This window comes from Erithacus rubecula (genome assembly GCF_903797595.1).
Source record: "Erithacus rubecula genome assembly, chromosome: 6".
In the NCBI taxonomy this organism is placed as follows: Eukaryota; Metazoa; Chordata; class Aves; order Passeriformes; family Muscicapidae; genus Erithacus; species Erithacus rubecula.
Window position 1 is genome coordinate 34690845 of NC_136688.1, and position 17680 is coordinate 34708524.

At 37.1% G+C, this 17680-nt stretch overlaps 1 protein-coding gene across 4 annotated transcripts in view; it reads right to left on the reverse strand.

Moving 5' to 3' along the window:
* Window positions 1-15385, reverse strand: part of HEATR5A (HEAT repeat containing 5A) — a 62217-nt gene extending 46832 nt beyond the window's left edge. For 3 of the 4 annotated variants that reach the window (XM_079310206.1, XM_079310205.1, XM_079310203.1), the window contains exons 1-7: window positions 15208-15249; window positions 7840-7911; window positions 6114-6361; window positions 4897-5108; window positions 2026-2134; window positions 1357-1506; window positions 924-1095 (exon numbers count right to left, since the gene is read on the reverse strand). In XM_079310206.1, the coding sequence (XP_079166332.1) occupies window positions 924-1095; window positions 1357-1506; window positions 2026-2134; window positions 4897-5108; window positions 6114-6239 (769 nt within the window). In that variant the 5' untranslated portion in view covers window positions 6240-6361; window positions 7840-7911; window positions 15208-15249. Of the gene's footprint in view, window positions 1-923; window positions 1096-1356; window positions 1507-2025; window positions 2135-4896; window positions 5109-6113; window positions 6362-7839; window positions 7930-15207 lie in introns of all 4 variants that reach the window. The other variant, XM_079310204.1, reaches the window with a different exon arrangement.
* Between the last annotated feature and the right edge of the window lie 2295 nt (window positions 15386-17680).

Consider the following 17680-nt stretch of genomic DNA (forward strand, 5'->3'; position numbering starts at 1 on the left):
TCTATAAAGAGATCAAAATATTATTTTTTCATTTTATTGAGAAAAGATAAGTGCTGGGGTTTTTCTGTAACAGTAATTCTCAAAAATTTCTGGGGGAAATACTTTGTGAACCAAGACTTCAGAGTGTACAACACAAATACACAGTCTCAAGTATTTTGAAAGGCAGTAAGTTGGGCTTAAAGGCATGTCATTTTGTAATTTTCTGGTTATTGCACTAAAGGTCTTCTCTGTTGCCATTAAAAGCAGAACAATCAGTCTGAATCACAGTTATCCTGCATCCTGTTATATTTTACTTAGATTACAGTTAGATATTTAGCTTGGGGCTTCTAAGACTAAAACCACTCAGTCTGAATCACACAAAGTATTTGGTTGTGCCAGGATGCTTCTGTTAATTCAAGTACTGCCTGTCAGAAAAAACCATTACATAGCTGTTGTGTGAACAAAACTGCCTGCTATTTTCTGCTTCTAATCATATTTATACAGCTATCTGCTGACAATCCAGATGTTTTATTGATTACTGCAGAAAACCAGCTTGAAGGTATCCTTAACTTTTTAGTCTGACAGATAGACTGCCTCAAATCTTAGTTATTTTTAAACTGCTTAAACTAATCAGGCTTTCAAACTCCTGAAGTTACTAATTTCTCTCCATACAAAAATTTCATAGCAGAGAAAACATTTTACTCACTACTTTCCATTGTTCATTATTTTATAAAGCTAGATAGATAGATAGACAGATAGATAGATATATACAACCAAAACCACAGCATTTCACAAGAAAAAAGTTAGAAAAATGACCAAACCAGAGATATGAACAGTTGGAAAATCATACAACATGATTTCACTTCAGGCTTCAGTTTGAGAGTTTCTTGTCATCTGACAGATTTTTACATCTGAGGAATCAGCAAAGAAAGCACATATTTTACCTGTTATCTGCTTAGATGTTAGAGCTCTAGCCAATATTGTGCCTAAAAGTTTTGAAACTGCTAATCGTACATCATAATTGGAACCTTCAAAGGATTTAAAACATAAGGTAACAACACTATCCAGGTCTGTACTCCACATAAATACTGCTTCATTCTGCAGTTCAAGAAGACACTAGACAAAAAAAAGAGAAATAAAAGCTTTGACATGGAAAAGCACTCAGCAAAAGTTTTAATTTGCTACATAATACACCAAATTATCCATAACAAAAGGAACACCTTGCTTCATACTAAAATTAATTGAATTTTTTCTGCCAAGATAATATCAAAGCAACAGAGATAAGCAAACAATGTTTTAACTTCCATGTTAATTAATCATCAAAACACAATTTTATGTTTCAGGGAGCTACTTATAACAGCTATTGGAGCAGTTTACCTTTGCAGCAGCACAGCGGACAGCCATGGATCGATCTGTCAAACACGATCGGGCAGCTTTGTAAATATCTCTATGACAGGGGATAGCAGCAGCTCCTAAACCATTTAATATATTTTGCAAACTAAGCATGATTTCATAACGACCTTGAGACTGAAAAATGAAAAAGAGAAATGTTAAAAGGTTTGTAACCCTAAGTTCTTTGGAAATACAAAACGCCAACTACTGAAACAGGTAAAATAATGGCTGGGTCTTTTAGAGATCTATTTATTCTGAATTAAGTTAAAGCAGCTAACTCACCCCAAAACTCTGTAAGCAAATGAAAATATTAATTCTAGGTTCTATTGAAAAGCAATAATTGTAAGTATAAAACCCAAAACATAAAGTATGAGCTATAGAAAAAATGTTCACATCAATAATGCAATTAAATTTTCTAGTTTATCAAGTACTTTCATGAAACCAGATAAAGAAAAGCTGTGATCTATCTTTTTATAGTCATAATCCATTAACTCTAGTACTTCTTTAGAATTTAGACACTGATTTTTATCTGACTTTTCACAACACTTTTTTTGTAATTTGGTATCATGCATTTTCTCTTATTCATTGGTCCAGCTACCAACAGTAAAAATCCTTTTATTTTTCCAATTGTTTTTAAACATGCTGTTCCAATACCTCTGCATTCTTCATTGCTTTAAGCACATTCCCAACGGTGTCAGTAAAACTGTTTCCCAAAATTCTTCCCAATTTTTTGTATAAATAGCCCAAGCATACCACCGCAGCACTAAAACAAAAGCAAATCCAAAGACGCGTGAAAATGGATGCACTAAGAGATGAAAGGGATTAAGACGACTGAAGTAATCAATGTGCAAACAGAAAAATAACTAACAACCAAAAATGCAAGTGGATCATCAAAAGGGGAAAAAAATTGTCTGTATGTGGCACATACCCTCTACAAGAAATGCAGTTACAAAGGTCGCTAAAGTAACTTGGATAATACAGGAATTCGGGTTATACAATCTTCCAGTACATTTTACAAGAAGAATACAATTTTCATATCCACCTTTAAACATTAACATCAAATTCTTGCATGCTCTGTGTCATGTTGCAGCAGATGATGCCAGAAGTAGTCTGGGACAGGTTTATTTACAACTTGATGGTTGACAGTAGTAGACTGTAAATGGTCTAGTAATTACCATTCTGCCATTTATGTATGACAGAACATAATAAGAAAATACCTTGAAGAAATAAAACTATAAACCCATATCCTTTTCACTGCAGACAGATTCTGAATTTAACTTTCAGGTGAAATATCTGAGAATTAGAAATTGGACTCTGCGTGCTCATTGGCCTTTAGAAAGAGGTGTCTAATGAAAGAGCATTTTCCTTTGAATAATTAGTTAATGAAAACACTTCAGTTTCATATTGGCAGATCTATAACTAATAAATTTCTTGAATACAGGGAGAAAAAGAATTCTATATTTAATCAGCTTTCAGGTCTTTTCCAGACCTACTTAAATATGCTCAGCACCTCCTTCAACAAAACATTTTGCTTATTCTGCAACTGAATTCAAGTTCCATGTATATATAATTTTAAATTGCCATACTAAATATATTCTTAATTTAAAAATACATTTAATATTTACAGTAATTGTCTAAATGCACAGTAAGACAAACAAACCTAGTGTCCTTTATCTCTTGTCATACGACAATATTACTTTATTAAAACCTGGTTTTTGTTATTGCTTTTATCCAACTCAGTACACATCAACAGTTTGGATTTAAATTTTGTTTATGGTGTGCCTGGGCATAAAATTACAATTTTCCAACTTCCCTTCTAAATTGAACATCTGATGATCACAGGTATTATCCTTAATAAAGTAATAAGCTGCCTTCATGCTGCATTACCTGTTTATCTGATTTGGTAGATCATTTGCATCATGACAAGTTTTATCAGCAGATGAGCACCTAACTAAGGTTGCGTTTAAAATGCTTGCCTAAAATATTTTCATCTTCCACCTATATGACAGAAGAAAAGTGATAATCTATGGGATAAGAGACCAGTTTACTGGAATCTGTATTTAAAGGAGTTCCCAGGTGTATCAACATATTGTGAACACTGACGGTGAAGTGTTGCTATGAGACAACATGGGCATGCATGCTAAATATGAACAGATGGCACAGACAACACTTTAATCAAGGTCAAAACAAAACAAAACAAAACAAAAGCAGTTTTTCTACACTGAACACCAGGTATCTCACATATTTCCAGCCTGGGAGGAAAGAATTTACTCAACACAGAATTCTGTAGTTTGCATTATTTTTTGCAGCCTGTTGTCTCCATGTCAGTTCTACCAGCAATCCATTAAACCAAAACTTTATTGAAAAAACCAGTATTTTATAATTACCTTTTTCTCCATCTCTTTCTTCCTCTCCTTACCACTGCTTACATACATTCTGTACACTGCCACCTCTCTCTCTCCCCCAGATACTACTCTGCATTCTACCTTTGCTTATCTCCCATTTCTGCTTTACTGTTAACGGCCTCCCACATCTCTCCTTGCTGTGCTGACATCATCCACTTCCTCCAATGTGCCACACACCACAGCTGAATCAGGAAGACCTGCAGAGCTCTGTCCCATACTGCAACTCAACTCCAATCTTAAGGCATATCATTGTTAAGAATGTAATAGAGCAGTAATTTACTCGGCAAGATTAAGACACTTTATAGCATTAACTCAAAAGATTTAAGCACAAGAGGCCAACTGGAACAAAAAGGAAACAAAAAAATGGTATTACAAAATATAACTGACTTGTTGCAAAATCTGTTTTCAGGAATCTTGTGTTTTCAGAAACAGATTTAGCATGTGAAGTAAAGGAGGAAGAAAGATCCTGCTCTGCTTTCAATACCATATCATTAATGCACAGGATAATTGAAAATAAATGAAGACAAATTAAGATAAATAAAGATAAATTAAGGATGTTTTTCTATCTCATCCTTACTACCTTCATCTTTAATTTGTTTCACTCACACAGTGAGAGATGTGCATAATTTCAGGAATGAAGGTTATTCGTAACAATTCTGCACACAAAGATGTGTCTTCACTCTCTGAACTAACAGTTCATGTTTCTCTACCCTGTGGGTTAGGCTTTCAGTATTCAGTTACAAGCATTTCAGATGTTTTTAACTATATCCAGTTTCCCAGCTCAATTAAGAAATGTACTCAGCAGTCATCTTTTATACCTAGCATAGTACTTGTCTGTTTTACTGCTCTTCTCAGCACTATTACCTTTTCCTTTTTTTGAAGCACCTGCTCTCTCATAACTCTGCTACCCAGTGTTGGTATTCTCCCTGGCCTCATTTTTAATTGTCTGGCTGGAGACCACCAGGTGTCTTTTGGTTCCTGATGCACAATATAACATGGACTACCAGCACAATCCTCATTTTTACTACCTATTTTGTGGTAGTGAACTCAGATGCATCTCACCACTTAAACCTGTCTCATTATTACTGGATTTGAAGCTTGAGGGTAAAAACACACTTACAGTTTAGTAGGCAGATAACTTGGTGAGTCATCTTTACTCCGAATGAGTTCATTGCATTTGTCAATTGTTTGGTAAACAGAAAAAGTGTCTCCAGTGCTATAAAGTACAGCTAAATTCTTTGCAAGAAGCCGTCTGGTAGGAGGTCCTGGTGAATTATTTAATAAAGAAGTCAATTGTTCAACTAATTTCTTCTGGTTTTCCCTTATATCAGCCTGGAAATAAAATCAGTAACCAGTTAAAGTTCAGTTAAATTTAAAAGCCAGTTACAGATAATTAATGTAAATTATTTTTACTTTTCATTATTACCATTCTGATAATGACATTCTGAAAAACAAATTAACATTTTATTGCATTTTTATACTTAAAGACATTTCAAGTCTGTGATTATTTCATTATTTTTAAAAAACCCAACACTTTTTTCAGAGCACAATTATTGCTAGTAGCCTTTCAAGTGTATTTTCCCTGTGGCATGTCTATACTTAAATCTTTCTCAAACAAAGCTACTTTTTCTTTATTTAATGCCTGCATTAAAATAAAAGAATTCATATATATATATATAGCAAGTTTAGTAGCAAAAAAGAACTTCAAAGAAGAAGCTGAGAAGAACTTGAGCATTAGAAAAGAAGGAACTTCCCTTAAAACAATTATCCAGTCTTATACCATTTTTAATACTTTTGTCAAAAATACAACCTGGGACAGTTTTTCATTTACATATTTTCATCACAAATAACAACCCTTAAATAGCATTACTTTGGTTAGTTCACTCTTGCATGTCTACATAACCTACTTAATATACACTAAACAGTGAATCAAACAACTAGAGAGTTGGCTGGAAACAGATCTTTTATCATTTGACTAGGAAAATTTTTAAAAAACAACAAAGAGAAAGATGTTACATTCCTGCTTTGTAGAGAAACATCAAATAATCATGCAACGCTAGGTGGGAGCATTACTGACATTCATCATAATGGGATTGCAAAATCTTGCAGTATTAATAGGAGTTTAAAATTAAAATTCCTTTAATTGGACAAGTGGCTCTATCACTACAAGGGCTGTGACCAAGAATTTATCACATTTAGAAAGCTGCTGCTAAACTGAATATGCTTTTATTACTTGTACACACAAGACATGAGGCAAATAACATTGCATACTGCTCCTTGATTTTAAACAAAATAATAAAAAGACAGGTTTTTCTTCTCAAGTCTCGTTACACTTACTCTGCTAGTCACTGGTAAAAGTTTTTCCAAAAACTGTAACCATTCAAAAATGAACTCTGCTTTCTGAAATTCACCAAGCTGGTTATATGCTTCTTCATTAAGTAGTAAGCTGTGAGCTAACTCCATTCCTTGAAATCTTCCTCAAATCTCCCAACAGTGCAGAATGAAAACAAATTCAATGAACTACCAAAACTGCATTAATCAGTTTTCTTCCTCATTGATATCTGGCAAATCAAAAGTTTGAACACCTAAACAAAACAAAAAAAGAAATAAAAAAGTTAATAAAAAGTCAACAATCATACCACAGATAATACTCATGCTTGACTTACTAAAATGAAAATTTGAAAGGAAAGCCTAATATAAAAAGCAAACTATAGCAGTTTTATTTAGTTGTCCTTAATAATACCAAATGTTTTTAAAAATTAGATAATGGTATTGATGTAATATGCCAGTTGAAGTTAAATACACTTCTGAATAAATCAGGACTGATTTTCCTTCACCTTGTTTTGCATGAAGTGAGGTTTTCTAGTCCATAATCATATACATGAAAGTAATTACCAACTGACCTCAAACATAATGATTTTGTTATCAAGAACAAAGTGCAACAAAAGCTGCAACCAACAATTAACAACTCCTGTTGATTATATTTATAAATATAAATGCTGACATATTATTCAAACACTTTAGGTATTCTCAGTGCCAAGCAGGGTATAAAAAGCCCTCAGAATTTCATTGCTGAGCAAACCTCTAATAATCTCTTTTGGAAAAAACCCCAAACCCAAACCTGAAAAGATTGTTTCAAAACTCAAAGTTCAAAAGAAGTTATGTTTTACTTATCTCTCTCAGAATATTTTGGGAATTTCTTCATTGTTGATAAGCAAACCTAGATGGAAAGTACTTCTAATGATATATTAACCCCCAAATATCTAAATGCCATATAGCATCAAAATACAATAGTCTGTAGGCCTCACAAATAAAAACAGTCAGGAAGATTCTGGTAAAATGTCAACCATATTTTAAACTCCCAAGCAACTTATCCTTTTCAGAGGTGACTAGGACTGCTGAACACAGTTTTTCCTAGGCAGTTACAATATTATACTGTAAAATGATCCCTCAAATAGTAGATGGGCAATATAAAGCATTGATAAATAATTCAGTACTCAGGTTGTCAACAAGCACAGAAACAGAGCAGAAGGTTACCTCTACCAGTTTCTATACATTTTTATGTAAAATTTACTGACAAAAGAAAAAATAGTCACATTTAATTTTTTATAATGAACTGTCACTTCAAATCTACCTAAAATACAAAGCAGCTTGACAAGGCAACAGACTATAAAACGGCAAGCAGATCTAAATACACATAGCACATTATACCATTACATGTTTTGTCTGCCTAGGTATGTAGAAGTTCATGGTTTATCAGCTATCTCACTCCTAGAACACTCACAGAATGTAGCTCTATCTTCACATTTTTTGAAACAAACAAACAAAAAAAAAAGTAGGATTAAGTGTAGAGTTTCATCACTGCTCAGCATGAAAATTACTTGTATAAATCACAAATCCTCCCTTTTTTCTCCCACTCAAGGCCTGTTCTAATGTCTACCAGCTCTAAACCACCTACTACCACAGCAACTCATCCAATTTACATGTCCATCTCAGGATTACAACTCACAGTTGCTTTCCCTACTGAAATCATTGCAGTGCCAGACATTGGCACTTCACTTACCTAGCAGATAATTTCTCCTCATTGTAAAAACTGTCTCTCTGCTGCTCCGGGCTTTTGGATAAAGGATGTTTTCTAGGAAAATAATTAATACTAAGATCATTGTTAGGAATGAAAGCACATGAGATACATGTGTTTCTACAGAAAACAAGAATTCCAAAGTCTTGCAATACCAACAATGTTAATTAAGTAATAGCCATTAAGTAATAGCCCACCAAAAAAGACTGGACCTCCATTTATATTATTAGCTCTTTATGTGCTACCATTTCAATTTGGTAGACTCACCACATACACCATACAAATGGGTTCATTTAACCACTGAAATCACCTTTCTCATTTCTGTTTTGTTAACTCAGTTTAATTCTAAACCAGTAAAAACTAAGTTCAAGGAGCATCATAACCATAATAACTTTCTAGAAAAATTATCCAACAACCAGCAGAACTGGCAAAGGTGATTCAACTGCTCTGAAAAATTCCTGTACAATACTACTAATACAAGATATGAGGATTATCAATCCATTCTCCTAGCTTCCAGATACAGTTTTAATACTAAAATTCACAGGCAAAAAACATTTCCTTTCAAAACTCATTCAACTTGAACTTACTCTGGTAGGACATGAAATACAGGTTGCATATTATTTTAAAAGCATAGACTTTTCAATCAGTCTTTAAAAGACTGGTGCTGAAAACAAATAAAAAGTACATGTAGATATCAGAGTAATCCAAACTACTTTTTTCCTGGTGAACCAGTGTTCAGCCTGCTGAAGAAAAGGTTTAAGATGACCTCACAGCCTTCAAAAGGGAAGGTCACCAAGAGGATGAAGACAGATTCTTTACTGAACAAGAAAGCTTCCCTCTTGATAGTAAAAAAAGATTTTCACTGTGAGGATTATCAGCCACTGGAATTGGTGTTAAGAAATTGCAGAATCTGAACCCTCAGAGGTTTCTAATACTTGACTGGACAAAGCCTTAAGAAACACCATCTCAAGTTATTATTGTAACTTGATTCTAAATGAAACACTATAATTATATAAGCACACAGTTGCAAAACCAATATAAACTTATTTATTTAATTTTAGCTTAAATTAAAGAGAGAAAAATATTCTGGTGAAGATGTGGATCTTTATAATGAATGCCTGCTAACATGGCTAACACTAGCATTTCTCAAAGAAAAGACTTTTAGGACTGAATTTAAAAGGCTGAATATTATGCAAGAATTAGCTTTATAGAAACAGAACTGTCTATGCAGAAAAAAAAAACCAAACCTAAAAAATCCCCTGATTTCCCAGACCTGATCTCTCCACTGTTAATCAACAAACAAACCTTGATACCACAAACCTGTATAGAAAGCAGTATACTCCCTACCTTATACAAAAAATCTTATTGCAAACACTTATTGAGGTTCCCTTCAATAAGCTGTAAGTCTGTATCCCCTTACAGAGATAGTTATGAAGTTTCCAAAGTAATGATAAAAGCAGGGCATGTGCACACAAACTTGGGAGAAGCAGGGCGAGAATGTAGGGCATTAAGTTCTCCTGCAGCATCCTGGTTTTGCAGAGAACAGATCAAAAAGCACAGTGCTCACAGTGCAAAGCTGAACACAAGCATACAGCTTGGGGATGAGCTGCACACAATCTAGATGAGGGTCTTTACACCTACTATGTAGTGAAGAAAATAAAGAGCCATTTAACCTACCTAAATAAAATTATTTATATTTTTCTAATTTCATAAGTATTAACATAATTCTGCACTATATCTGATATAAGATAATAAACCTGTGGCTTCAATTTTGTACCAATGACTAATCTAGCAGAGACACAAGTACATATTATTCCTCTAAGAAACTACTGCTGTTACTCATTGACAGTTATGAGTAAGAGAAGAATAATGAATAATAGTAATGATTAAGATGAAAAAATGACCAGCAATAATAACCAGTGTTTTCATAGCAGCTGCCATTGAGCTGACTACACAATCAATGACATAACCATCTCACTGCTGAAAAACAGAGCTGAAGTACATTTGCTAGCTTCAACATGACCCTCACCGCACCACAGTGATATTTCAACTGACTTCAACTCCACCCTTCTTCTCTTCAGAAAGCAAAGTTTATTATCATCTGCCTAGCAAGGGAACCAATACGTTTAAGAGAAAGCCTTCCAGCCTGACACGTTTAATTCCAGCCATTAACAGTTGAGATCAATGTTGCTCCTGCAGCACTGTTTAAAAGTTTAATGGGATGATCGTTAGCAGTGCATCTGAGCTGTCTGCACAGAGACATCGATGCTCAAACCTTTGTTACATCCTTGCACATACCTGTGTAGTGTCTCCCAAACACAAACAAAGCTGCCCAGCTTTACTTCTGACAAGAGAAACTGAGTATGATGGTCTTTGCCAGCTGGGCAGAAAAACCTTAAAGCACCAGCCAAAGGCAGCTACTACCGAATGAAACATAGGCCAAAATCCAATAGTTACAGTGTACTGTTTATGCCAGAGGCCCCCCATGTCTGAAGAAGGCAAAAAGTGCAGCTTCAAACTCCAATGGGAGATATGACTGCTCAGCAAATTTAAAGCACAGACAGAATAATCTAATTTAAATAAACAATTACAGAATCTCAGTAATTTCATGAGGAATAAAAAAGAACTAAAAATTCAGCTTAAATCAGTTTGAAGTTTAGACACTGGAAATATATTGGAGTGAGAATATTCAACAGATAAATAAGTTTATAATTACTGGAAAGACAGAGCAGCCTCAGTTTACTTACTGACTTCTACAAACTATTACCAAGTAACTCACAGAAGCAAAGTCTGCCTCAAAATCTTCAGTTAGAGAAGGCAAAGCTAAATAAACACATCAGTGTAGGTGAATCAGTAGTTCCACATCCTTTGTGTGGCAGGATGCCCATCATTCAGCCAACTTGTACCTTTTTTCTGTATACACAAGATTTAAAGTTTTGCCCTATGGAGCTACACAAAGCAAGAACAAGTAACTGCAGATCCCAACATAACAGTGACCCCTCTGCATATATTTTATGTTCAGTAGTGCTTATCACTCTTGGCCTTTCACTCAAACAAACAAACAAAAAAACCTGGGAATTTCACTTGCTTCTCTTTTACTGCTTTCTTGTATGCACTTTCAAAGAAACATACAAATGTAGGAAATTTCAGCATCGAGACAAGAAGAAGAGAGGGGAGGAAGAGACAAAGTTAACTCTCCTGAAGACATTAGCAGAAACACTGGTATGTTTGACTGATAAATACTTCATGAAGAAGTTGAAGAACAATTTACAAAACCAGAGCCCAGTCTTTCAATACACATACCTGAATTTGTCACTGATGGGTCACTCCAATTTGAGCCAAATTACCCTTGCAATGAAACTGACAAGTGCTTTTGATCCAAAATTAATACAGAGCCATAAAAAGTCAGGTATTTTGGAGTGTTATGTTACATTAGTCAGCAGTAGAGAAATTTGAAGCCAGGCACAGAGAAGATGGGACCAAGAGTGACATTCTGTAGAAGTTTGGAAGAACAAGCCACAAGAGAAAGTCATCAAAGAACCAGCCACAAGAGAAAGTCATCACACGACTCAGAGCACATGGAAAAGAATACCAGGACACAGAGAAGGTCCAAAATTTTAACGCCTTTAAATCTAGCAGAACTATAACTCTTAATATCAAATTTTGAGTGCATTAGCATGTGAAAAACACAGGAAATAAATCTCATGGTTGAGTACTCACATGTTTTATTGCATATTTTATGCTACAGTGGGATTCAGTTTCCCTCACAAATCTTCCTTTTTATTTAAAAATATGTACACATTTGCATCACATGTTTATCTCAAACAGAAGAATCTGACTGCGAGGAACAAAAAATAACAGGCAATTGCAGAACCACTTCCTTTAGTTACTGTTGAAGATTTCAGGCTAGGACAACTTCCACTTACATCATATTTTTGTATGCAATTATTCTGCTTGGAAACATGACTCTGAAATCATAGATGTTGAAACAAGACACTTTTCTTTCAGTCTTTCCTCTTAATAGTGCTCTGGATGAAGAAATTTGCTACTGGAATGCTATGTGTCTATTCTCTCACTGAAAATTTGGTGGCATTTATGCAGGGTAGCATTTATACTTGTAAAAGATGCAATCCAAATTCATCTCCATTCGTGCTCCACATATGGAGGTCTTCCAGTGTTCCCACAGTGTTTCAAGCTGTACTAAACAACAAATATGCAGGCCCAAAGAGAATTCTTGTTAACTTCTCAGCTACTTCATTTGTGTTGCAAAACAAAGGGGTTGTATTTTGATGTTCTGTGAACAATGATGCCCACACAAAGTACTTGTTTACTCCCACAGGAACAGTTCCAAATGACTGACTTTCCTACCAAAATGCTTATCAAATGCTATTGATTTCCAAGTTTTGGAGGAATTACTCTGTATCTGAAAAGTGCAATAAAGCTTAAAGGCAACAAAGACCTATGTGAAATCTATCAGAATTCTTGCTCTGGGCTTCCTGGTTTTAAAAATATTCATTCAAAGAATGTGACCACCCACAATCCTCATATATAACAATGACATTGACAAGAGCTACAACACAATATACATTTGCTGAAGTGTGAAAGAAACAGCAAGACAATGACTTCTAGGAATGCAGAATGATTTGCGTGAAGTTTGGAGGACAAAGCTTGACAAAATTAAAGAAAAATATCCTGCACAAAGTGCCTGAAAATGCAGTAGCTGTTTTAGTAATGCAAAATACTAAAAGTTTTTTTTTCAATTGGAAGACATTAATTCTTTGTGTTAAAAGTACATGCACTTTGCTTTCACGTTTCTCATTATCATTTTATATTTTATCTCCACATGAGAAGAATTGTCCCAGGAAACCAAAAAACAGCAACATTCAGTTATTGAAAAGTACAAGCGACAATTTCCTCAGCTCCACAGAGGGTACTACTGACATACTCTGACCCCTCAGGACCTCACAACTCTTGAATATTTGTTTAGGTTCATTTCTGAAAGTTTCAGTCAAAAAAATAAAACTTGGTTCCATTATAGGGATCTCAGATCTTGGTTTATAGTCAACTGGGCAAATTGCAAATAAATAATTAACCAACGCTTCTAATAGTCAGAAAAATATCATCATATCTGATACTGACAATGTGAGTTTAAAGCATTCCCTTTTTCCCCAAAACTGGTCTAAGTAAACTTCAAAAAAAAAAAAAAAATTAGCTTCAGTCTGAATAAAAATGCATAGAATACTTCGGGTTTATTTATTTGCAGATTTGAAACCTGATGTGATAACAAGGCAACTGCATGAAAACCATACAAGTATAAACATCCGCATACTAACAATAGCATATAACAGTTTCAATGTATGTCTGAATATAGCTTTAGTCCTGAGAATGTTGTAGACAATATTGTTCATCTAATATAAACAAAATACACCAACTAAGTATGCTGACAGAGTGGGGTTTGTTGTTTGTTTGGGGTTTTATTGATCACAATGACAGAAGTTTCAGGAAATGAAATTATATGTTAAAATGTTAAATGGACTTACAGTGATATATATATATATATATATATATATATATATATATATATATATATATATATGTGAGCAGCAGGTGATATATATGTATATGGATTATCCAAAAAGCAGGCTGATTTTAGCTACCAATTTTCTGTTAAGAAAAATGCTGAATTTAGTCTAGCTTAGCATTAAATTGAGCCACAGGGAATTTTTGTTGCATATATACTGAAATCCCAGAAAAGGACACATATTTTTCCTGAAAATCACTACAGCTTTTACTATGATTAGACTTCAACTGCACTGGAATACCAACACAGAAATTTAGCAGCAGCAGCAGAAGCCCTCACAGATGCAAACTCTGCAGGAGACTTGTTTGGCAGATCAGAGATCACTATCCAAGCAAAAATCACTGACATACCTCACTGGAATGGTTCATTCTCTAGGTATTTTATGTGGCTGTTCTCCAAAGAAAACTCCAAAACAGCTCAAAAATGTAACTGCCTAGAGGTTTCAAGCCTTTTTGGTCTGCAATGTAAAAGATACAGATACTGTGTGTCTTTTTAAAGATTCTGCTACCTGAACCCAGTAAAAACCAGACAGGTAAAAGCTGAATAGAACAAACAACCCATAATCTGAAAACGTTTCTGTGAGAAGGTGTTTCTAATCTCCTGCCTCATTAGGGTGTTCTGAATCTTAAAGCAGAAGATCATCCTGCATTGATTAGGAAAGTTTTTTATGTGTGGGCATACAACATCACAAACTAGTTAGTAAATCAGATATTTTACTGACTATGATATTTTGCAATCCTATGTTCCATAATCAAGCACAAGTTTTCAATGTATGGCTAGACTTAGTGTAACAGTAAACTGGCTTCCTTCCCCACCTCCTTTTCATTGTGTCAAACCATCAGGAAAAGAAACCCAAGCTCCATTCATCACAAAACCAGAAGTAATATGTTTTCTATGTCTCAACTGTTATTTCATACATTAATTGAGACTATTACATATCCTGCAGGAAAACACCAAAGCATACAGCATAGCTTGTCTATTTCAGAAGACAAGGAAAACATTTCTGGCACGTGAGACTAAAATAAATGTAAGTTCATGGTCACAACTGCAAACACCTAATGCTACAAAATCAAACCCCAAACTCAAAGAATCACTACAATTAATGAATCCAAAATTCAAAAGATATCACATTTCACTTAGAGAAACAGAGCTGGACTCAACTCATATCTGCCTTCTTTATCTTCTATCATCCTTCCACCCATATCTCAATGAACTTTACTCTTAACTAAACTTACAACACCTATTACTCTCTCCCACATTCGAAAATGTCAACGCTAATACAACTTTACAGGTTCTATTTCCCTGCGCAAGGTTTTTACCAGTTATATGGTGTAAACTTAGTCAGTATCCTATCCAGACAACCAGGAATTCAAACCGCAAAAGGTTACATTATAACATTTTCAGATATCAGAATGTCCAACATTCCTACCCCTCCCCAAAATACTCCTAATTACCTAGTTTTATACGGAAATACAAAACCAGAGCCCGAAATCATGGAACCTCGGTAGGAGTAAATGCCAAAGCCCTTCCCGCAGCCTCGGGATCCGTACGGCCGGCACCGAAACACCCCCGGCCGCTCCGACACCCGGGCGGCGCCCGGCTTGCCGCCCCCTCCCCTCCGCTCCCCTCCCCTTCCCTGCCTCCCGGGGCCGAGAGCTGCCCCGCAGCCCCGGGACGGGGCGCGATGGCACGGGCTGGGCTGGGCTGGGCTGCGGGAGCCGCCCGGCCGCCGGCTGTAGAGCGGGCTGCGTGAGTGTCACCCACCGACCCACCTGGCGGCTCCGGGGCTGAGCCAGCACTTTGCGGGCAAGCACAGCCCCGCAGGACCGGCAGCTCCGCTGGCCCTGCTGCCCTTGGCACAGCCGCTGCCGCCCCGGCCCCTTGGCCCGCGGTACCTGCGGCCGCAGCGCTCCCGCGCCGCTCTGCGGGCCCGGCCCCGTCCGCCCGCCCTCCTCAGCGCGGGGGGGCGGCGGGCCCTGCGCCCGAGCTGCCGCCGCCCGCCGCGGGGAGGGGAGGAAGGGAGGAGGAGGAGTGTGGGGGCCACTCCGGTGCTCAGGGCTGTGCAATCGGGCCCGGAGCCATCGAGCGCCCGCGGCGGCCGGGAGGAGCGCGCAGCCCGGGGCGGGTGTGGCGGCGGCGGAGGGGACGGAGCGGCGGCTCCGGGGAGATGAGAGGCTCCGCAGCCTCCGGGCGAAAAGCGGCTCTGCCTTAGCGGGGACAGCTCGCGCTCAGCGCTGCCCCACCGAAAACTGCAACAGAAGATCCCTCTAGGTGATGCCTTGTGAAGGTAGCTCAGCTGAGATTTGTACTCACTCCACCCTTCAGGCATCCACGTCCGTGCTTCCCCGGGAGAGCCTTGGGCACTGCACAGGACAGTAACTGGAACACGCCCTTTACGTTAAGCGTTCCTCAAACCCAGTTGCAAAAGTTGTTACTCCTGGGTTTCGTCATTGTAAACTGTGATCCCAAATCGATATGGAATCCCAAGCCAAGGAATAATTCCGTTTTACGGACAAGGTCAGCTGAAACTCCTCCAGGAATTTCACCTCGTTTCTCCTACTGCGTAGGTGGTCCAGCTGGAGGACGTTGCTTTGTCACTTTGTTACTTCTACTCTTCCAAATGTTCATTAGCAAACTCACTGGTCGTGACAAAATATCCATTGGAGCGATGTTCCTTAATGTATTCTGTGATCAGTTTAAGTTCTATCATAATATGAGGAAAGTATATGTCTCTCAGTCATATTTTAGTTTTGAAATAAACAAACAATAATCTTATTGTGGTTTTCCAGCTGATGCCCAGCACTGTTTGGAATCCAGCACCCAGAATTATCTCCATAAGCCTGTGTTTTCTGGGACTATCTTTTAACTTCTGCAAACAGAATCTCAGAATCATTAAGATTGGAAATGACCTGTAAGATTGAGTAGAACCTTTGACTGATCACCACAATGTCAACTAAACCATAGCAGTAAGTACCATGTCCAGACATTTCTTGAACACCTCCATTGATGTTGACCCAACCTCCTCCCTGAGCAGTTCATTCCAATGTTTAATGACCCTTTCCATAAAGAAATTCTTCCTGGTGTACTCTTGTGCTATCACAAATTGTCTGGGAGAGCAGGCTAATCCTCACCATGCTCCAGCCTCCCTCCAGGCAGTTGTAGAGAGGGAATAATGCCTGAAACACAAAAGCATAGGAGCAGAAATTGTGTCTAAACCTTGCATAAGCTTGTACATTTCACTTCACATAGGTTCAATATGTAAAGTTTACATGCAGGGGATCCTCTGTGAACATCTGTACTCAGTTATGCAGATGATACTGCTGAGAAATATTTCAAAGAGCACATGCAGGGCTGCCTGATTACATTGTGCTCTAGATGCCGTGAGCATCAGGCTGTGTTACCATATATGGTCACTGGTTTCATTTTTACTGAACTGACTGTGATAAAAAACATGAGCACTGCAATGACCTTTTAAAAAAATTCTGGCAATGGATGTGGTAATGAAGAATATGCCTCCCACCTGAAGCAGGAAATTATTTACATATTACGTTTCACAGAAATTGACTGTAAACTCGTGGATGTAAAGGTGTTAACCTGTTTTCAAAAATCACATACGTTCCCAGGAAAGAATTATTTGCTAAGTTAACCTCATTTTGATCAGGAGCTGAATTTCTGCTACTAATACAGTGATTTGCAATTCATTTGTGAGAAAGGTTAGCTGAACAATTTATATTCAAAGACTATTATGTTATTACTTTTTCCATAAGCAACTCCAGAAAAACAAGGGCTCTCTGACAGTCCTGAGGTATCAGACACTCCTGTCAATATTTGTGAAGGATTGATCATGTTTAACTCATAATGAAATAACCCCAAATCCAGGATAATTTTTGGAAGATCATTGCTGTTATTGTCATTACTATACTATTATTCACTTTGTTATGGCAGAAGGCAGAGACTCACTCAAAATCAGTCCCTCATAATGCTGAGCGTTACACGAACACAGTGCAAGACAAAACATCATTCATTAAGAAGTAAAGGCTCAGTTTTTCCCATGAATTATCGTGCCCAGCCCCCCAGGACACATGATATCAGATCTAAGCAATGCTTTGTCAATGCTAAACTGATATGAATCTATTGGAATAACAAAGCATATTGATGCAGGATGCTTCTTCCATCTCTGGGTACATCAGCTTTAGGGTTGCTTTGTGCCAGCAGTGCTTACATAAGGGCAAGAGTCTGTCTTCA